We start from the raw sequence: 7,403 nt of genomic DNA, 5'->3' as shown, positions 1-7,403 counted from the left end.
CTTCTCGTCCATCGGGGTGTCCGTGTCGATGACCAGCAGGAGGGCGGGGGTCCCGGTCTTCAGCTTCACAATAGCTTGTTACCTATTATGCCTTTAAATTATTTAAATAAAATTTTCCAAATATCTTCATATGCACACATCCTACCTCAGACATGTTTACCAAACAAATAACATCTTGAATTTCTGTTAAGACCGATATCACAGTGCCCAACCCTTTGTCTTTCCAAACGAATTATAAACACAAAAAGTCATCGTTCATTATGTAAAAGACTTCTATATGGTACTCTGCTTTGCTTATTTAATCGAATGTATTACATTCAAACTAAAATCCATACCTTCTATATCTTTAATATTCTCGCTTGACATATCGTGAAGTTGAGCCTGAAGGAGTATGTCCCGAAAAGCACAGTTTCCTCTCCTTTTTGTGAATGCAGAATAAAAAATTGAAAAGCTCTTCTACTCAGAATGCTCTCAAAGCATTACTGCTTTTCTCTGCTGTTCCTCCATTGCAAGCTGGGCTCTACAGAGCTCTCTCTGTGGTTTGAACTGATAACTGCGTAGTAAAGAAACAGGAAAGAAAGGGGTTCAAGTTTCTGATGATGAAACTTGGAAGATGGAAGGTGTGGCTCCCGGGGTGAGACTTGGTATGAGACTTAAACAGTAGAGGGCAATGTTTTGATCACCTGACTTCAGTTTAATACAGGGCAGTACGGAGTGAGGAAGAAGAGGAAGAGGAGAATGAGGATGACAACAGACTTTGAAGTATTAATTCAGGAATTCAGTTTGTGCCCTAAATTCAAAGATTCTCTGCAGCATTCTTCAAACTCCTTGCTCCTTTACAATCCATGAATGTATATTTCTCTCTCTCTCTCTCCCTCTCTCTCTCTGGGTCATTTGACATGTGATTTAGAGACACAGTAGGTGTCCTGACCAGGATTAGCTTTCAAAGTAAATCCCCCCCCCCACCCCCACCCCCCCCCCCACACACACACAGACAATAAACACACTTACACACACACACTCAAACATGCTCTCACAGAGCCACTGATGATCACGTCAAACCTGGATAACACTCCTTAGAACGGTCCCAGAAGGTAAGAACACCCTGTGGGATCTTCTGCTTTCTTAAGGAAAACAAATGGCCTCTAAGTTACAGAGTCTGACGGTAGGAGGGAGGGAGTAAGGAGAGGGAGGGAGGATGTAGTGTAGTAGGATCTTGTAAGAAGGGATGATCTCCTGATCCTCTACAACCGGTCAGCATTGCATGTAGTCTTCCTGGGTCTCTTAGCTTGCGGCTAACCAGCTAGTTAACGGATCCTGAGTTGGTAAGGCATTGTTGATTTAAATCAAGGTGTTATAGTTGTTATTTTGTACATTATTTAACGTGTAATAGAATGTGCTATAAACCTTCTCATTTATTTGACAGAAACATTACTAATTTGTTGTCATTCAGGAAGTATACAGTGAGTTGGATGTGGGGATAGTTGCAATGGTTGTGCGGTCACACAAACACACACACACACACACACACACACACACACACACACACACACACACACACACACACACACACACACACACACACACACACACACACACACACACACACACACACATTCGCTAGTTCTCTAGCGAACACACAAACAAACAAACAATCGAACGATAGCTAGCTGGCTCACTAACTAAGTAACTGCTTTGTGAGAAAGTAACTACGTAACTAACTAACTAACTGACTCCCTCCCAGCCTCCTCCCCCCCGGACCTCACCATGCCGTCCCAGGACGCGGAGCTCATGTGCTCCGTGTGCCGGGACGTGTTCACCTGGGCCACCCCCCTGCCGTGTGGACACACCTTCTGCCCCGCCTGCATCCGCGAGGCCTGGGGGCCCCCCTCCTCCACCCCCTCCTCCTCCTCTCCCCCTCCCCCGGGGGTCAAAGGTCGCTTCTCCTGCCCCCAGTGCCAGGAGCACCGCGCCGTGGTGCCGTGCGACTGCTGCACCCCTCCCCCGCCGGCCACCGTCGTCACGGAAACCGCCGCCCCCACCGAAGCCGTCAAGACGTGCCTGAGGTGCGAGGTGTCGCTGTGCGCGCGACACCTGCGCCCCCACCTGGAGAGGCCGGCGTTCCGCCACCACCAGCTGGTGGACCCCCTGGGGGGCGGCGGCGGGGGGGGGGGTCTGGAGGGCCGGCGGTGCCCCGAGCACGCCGAGCCGTACCGCTACTACTGCTCTGAGGAGCGCGCCTACGCCTGTGGGGACTGCCTGCTGGCCGGGGGCCACGCCCAGCACAGGGTCCGACCCCTGAGGCAGGTGGAGGAGGAGCTGAAGGTGGGGGTGTGTGTGTGTGTGTGTGTGTGAAGAGGATGGTCACATGCGGGTGTGTGTGTGTGTGTGTGTGTGTGTGTGTGTGTGTGTGTGTGTGTGTGTGTGTGTGTGTGTGTGTGTGTGTGTGTGTGTGTGTGTGTGTGTGTGCGCGCGTGTGTGTGGTGTTTTTGAGAGCAGATGCTTACGTGTGTATTTGTATGTACTTGTGTGTGGTGTGTGTGTGGGTGTTTGTGTGTGTGGAGGGTATACGTGTGCTTATGGGTGTGTGTGTGTGTGTGTGTGTGTGTAGAGAGAGTATACTAATGGGTGTGTGTGTGTGTGTGTGTTTCTGAAGGTGATCCTCCGCACTCTCCTCCTGAAAGCCGAGGACAAGCTGAAGGACGGACTGCAGGTCCTCAGAGACCAGGAGCATGTGGACCGCAGCATAGCGGTGAGAACCCCCCTCCCCCCCCCCCCCCTACTACCCCCCTCCCTCACCTCCTCCACCTCCTCCAGCCCTTCCAGCTCTAAGCTGATATATCAATTTATATCTATATTTATATACCTAATGTGAAAGGAATGAGGGCTTACTGTGCGCGGCGGCTCCTCGTGTCCTGACGGGAGGTTAATCCGTGGCAGGAGTCCTGGCAGGAGAACGAGGAGCAGGTGGAGCGCCTGGGCGCGGCGCTGCGGGCGGAGGTGGAGGCGCTGCAGGGGGCGCTGAGGACGGCCACCCGGCGGGAGAGGCAGCGGGCCGAGGGCCGCGCGGCGGAGGAGGGCTCCCGCGTGAAGAGCGGGCTGGAGCAGACGCGGAGCATCAGGCACTACCTGGCCGCCCTGCTGGCAGAGGAGGACCCCTTCCTGCTCATCTGGGTACGATATACACTTATACAATACACTTATACACTGGCTGCCGGCTGTTTGTATAAGGGTTGAAAAGGTCTGGGAAGCTACTCAAGGTATGATGCTAGCAACCCATTTTGGGAGCTTCCTCCCGTGTTGGTCACCATGGGGCTCGAACTCACGTCCTCTTCCCTTCCATCTGCGCTACTTAGCTCCAGCGTTACTGACTATAGGTAAATGCAGACAATTATTTGAGCCCAGCAGCGTTATTTGCAACCACGTTAACACCTGGTGGCTCAACCGATTCTAACCATGTAGACGTTGATCTGGCCTAGTAGAGACACAGGTTATTTCTGACCTCTAGTCTGTAGTCATTCCTCAGCAGACTCTCCCACTGAAATCAAGGTAAAGACTAAGTTCTTCTTTGTTTTATCTCTCTCCCTCCCTTCTCTATACAGGCTTTTCAATCGGATGACTCCAGGTAAAGGTTAAAGGTCATGTTGTTGTGCAACATGTCTCGGTGCACATGTGAAGTACATCACAAAACATACCTCTTTAGTCTATATTCTTTCCTCATCAAGTAGTACGCCCCTCTTATTCAGTTGCAGTCTACCTTTCAAATGCATCTACCTGATTCCGAATGCTTGATGGTTAGCTTAAAGTTATCGTGACAATATTTGTTCTGCATGTATTTCCTGCCTCATTAAGCACTTTCAGTTGTATGAAAAGCGTTGTGTGAATAAAGCTGGACTGATTGTAGGTTAGTGTCCGACCTGAGCGGCCCGCTGCTGGCCCCAGATCCGCCCACCCTGGACCGGGGGCGGCTCCTGGAGGAGCTGGAGAGCAGGTATCGGGTCTTCATCACCGAGACCCTGCGTTGCCTCGGTGACCTGAAGAGGGAGCTCCGTGAGTGGTCGGGTCGGAGGGCGGGGGCGGGGATTCCGTAGCCTTTGATTCACTTGATAGGCCGATTTAGCAGTGAGTGACGGAGTGGACAGAGCAGGGCTTTAACTTATTGTAACATCAGGATATTGTTTATTTTGGATTGAATGGAAATATAGAATTTGTTTATCACTTGCAAGAGGACATATTTCACAGCCCTTCATTTTGGCCTGAACATACGGTTGGATGTGCGCCAAACATCACAGCATAAAAACATGTGGGGTGTTGTCACCATTCAGGATCTGCATCTCTATAATATCAACGATTATGATCAAGTCTATTCAGCACCTTCTGCAACGGATGCTACAAAGTGTTTTACATGATCAAGGACAAACCGTCACAGATGGCAATGATCCAAAGTAATTAAAACAAGTAATCTTAACACAAAATGTGAGGATAAAAAGACGAAAATCCATTCCAAGGTCCAAATATAACTAAGAAGTGTGTTCATGGGGATAAAAACTAAAACTGTAAATCCCTTTCATAAAAGCTGACGCGGGACTGAGTACATAAATAAATACAACTGAACCCGACACCAAGAGATAAGATGATCTTCTCCCTCACGCCTGACCGCATGCTCTCTACCTCTTCCCCCTCTCTATCTCTTTGTGTGCCTGTATTTCTTCCATCCTCTCCCTTTTCTCTCTCCTTCTCTCTCCCCCTGCCCCTCTCTCTCTGCTCTCTCTTTGAGAGACCTACCTAGGTCCTTCCCCCCCACACTCTCTTCCTCACTTTTCTCTATCTCTTTCTCTCCCTTTATTCCTTCTCCCCTCTCTCTCCTTCTCTCTTGCCCTCGTTCCTCTCCCCCCCCCCACAGTGAGCAGTCCCCTGACCCTGGACACCAACTCAGCCCACCCCCTGTTGAGCGTCTCCGACGACCTTCGCTCCGCCGCCAGGGTCAAAGGTCGGCTGCCGTGCGCCGCCCACCCAGAGCGCTTCGACCACTGGCCTCAGGTGCTGGTGGCGCAGAGCGTCGCCGCGGGAACGCACTACTGGGAGGTGCTGGCCGAGGGCTTCTGGGACATCGGCGTGTGCTACAAGAGCATCGGACGCAAGGGCCGCGAGGGGAACGCCTTTGGGAACAACCCGGTCGGTACACACGCACAAACGCACACACGCACTCACACAGTCAGACACACATACACATGCACACACGCACCCACGCACCAACGCTCACACACACACGCACCAACACACACACCTACACACGCACCCACCCACCCACACACACACACACAGGCATGCACGCACCAACGCACACACACGCGCATAAACTCGCACACACCACACATACACACAAACACAAACTTGCATGCATACAAATTAACACACCCACACCCCATGCTTTTAGTATCCATGTGTGTGGGCTATTGCTGAGGAAGGATTGGCAGATTGATGTTCTACCAATCAAACAAGTTCTACTCCTACAATTCTTTAATTGGAATGTTTACAGGAAGGGTTTTATAAGGAGTTTGTGTTTGTCTGTGAGTGTGTGCGTGTATGTGTGTGCTTGTGTGAGTGTGTCCATGCGTGAGTGTGGGTGTGAAGGTGCCTCCAAAGTTGGCAGTGTTTCCCCAAAAGTGGGTATTACTTTGTTGCAATCACTACCTTTTGACAACAAAAAATCCCTGAAATGCAGCTGGCTCTCCAACTGAAAGGTCTTCATCTGTTACCCAGGTGTCCTGGAGTTTAACCCAGCAGCACGACAGGAAGCTGGCGGCCTGGCACAACCGCAGGAAGACCCGCCTCGCCTGCCAGATGAGTGGCAACCGGGTCGGTGTGGCTTTGGACTACGACGCGGGAACCATCACGTTCTGTGAGGTGTGCTCTTCCGGGGGTCTCGCCCACCTGTACACCTTCTCCACGACCTTCAGCCAGCCGGTGTGCTTGGGCTTTGGCCTGTACAAAGCGGAGCTCAACAGCCGCGTGTGTGTGCTTAAAGTTTGAGCCACCAGGGGGCGACATTGAGAACTCAGACTAAATTGAAGACTAAATGAATACGTGGAACTGGTGAAACTTTTTTTTTGATGGCACAGCCATAATAAAAATGAACCAGCCTGTTTGGCCAAAAGGATGGTAGCGGTTTTTCATGATATTAGGCTAGGACAAACAATATTTACATGGATTTGATGAGCGACAGCGTTAGAATCATCATATAATATTATTTAGTGATGGGATAATATGCCCAAACAGATGGGAATTTATCAAAAATCACTAAACCTCAATTGAAGTCCCTGTTAGAAGATTGGTTTTAATTATACAAATGCCATCTGTTTCAAAGTAAGCAGCCCAATCAATCTAACTTTGACATATGGGCGGGGTTGATTTAAGCAAGCCTGCCATAAGTAGTCAAAGAAGAAATATATGTCAAATCAATCAGATCACACACAAGAGGGCACAATTATGTTGTTTTGATTAATGCAATTCGTTTAATAATGTAAGTTTGCATGCTTATTATTAGGTATTCTTTTATTTTGTCTCATCCTAAACCCAGTATCTAGAAAAAAAGACCCACTCTTATTGGGGAACTTTTCTTGTACTTACTTGTTTTAGCCAAAAGGTGGCGATATTTAATAGAATAACTTCAGGAGTTCGTTTATTTAGCAAGGGCTATTTTTGATGTTTCGATAAATCCCTCAGGCTTGGTTAAATGTACAAATCGAATTGGAATGGATTGCTTTAAAGACAAACGTGTTAATATTGTATAAGAAAAAATCGACCTGAGGGTTTCACTAGAATTTTCAAATGGCCTACTTGAGAATGTATCAAATATGAGTTAAGAGTGAAAAACCAACAAAATTATCCATTAAAAAAAATATATATAACCGTTTTTTCTCTTTTGTCAAATTGTGCCACCCAAACCTCAGTTTATACATTGGCTATTGGTAAGATATCTTATATATACATACAAAAAATATGACTTTCATGGGATGACATTATTCTTTTTGCAAAAGACTAGTTACTAGTCTGCTGTTCAGCACCCCTACCTCTCTGGGATTACAGATCTCCCTAATGACATCACTTCTCCTTCCTCTTCTTCACACTTTATCGGCTTTATCGGCCGGTAAAAGTGAGTGGGCGGGGTGTAACAAACAGGAGGGAGGGCGTGGGAGGTAGAGAAGCATAGGTAGGGAGGGAGGTGAGGGAGAGGGAGTCGGGAAGAGAGAGAGAGGGAGAGAGAGAGAGAGAGAGAGAGAGAGAGAGAGAGAGAGAGAGAGAGAGAGAGAGAGAGAGAGAGAGATTGGGAGAGAATGAGTGAGAGGGGCAGATAGGGAGAGAGAGTGGGAAAGATTGAGGGAGGTGGGAAGACAGAAGGA

At 48.9% G+C, this 7,403-nt stretch overlaps 1 protein-coding gene across 1 annotated transcript; it reads left to right on the top strand.

Annotated features, from left to right (window-relative positions):
* The first annotated feature begins 1,767 nt into the window (after positions 1-1,767).
* Positions 1,768-6,033, top strand: trim110 (tripartite motif containing 110). The gene is made up of 7 exons (XM_056596069.1): positions 1,768-2,325; positions 2,657-2,752; positions 2,941-3,174; positions 3,603-3,625; positions 3,905-4,050; positions 4,904-5,175; positions 5,764-6,033. The coding sequence occupies exons 1-7, from the start codon at positions 1,768-1,770 to the stop codon at positions 6,031-6,033; spliced, it is 1,599 nt and encodes a 532-aa protein (XP_056452044.1).
* Positions 6,034-7,403: the final 1,370 nt, after the last annotated feature.

This window comes from Gadus chalcogrammus, chromosome 8, assembly GCF_026213295.1.
Source record: "Gadus chalcogrammus isolate NIFS_2021 chromosome 8, NIFS_Gcha_1.0, whole genome shotgun sequence".
NCBI classification, from domain to species: domain Eukaryota; kingdom Metazoa; phylum Chordata; class Actinopteri; order Gadiformes; family Gadidae; genus Gadus; species Gadus chalcogrammus.
The sequence above is the reverse complement of the archived record's forward strand: the minus strand, read 5'-3'. Positions and strand labels throughout refer to the sequence as shown.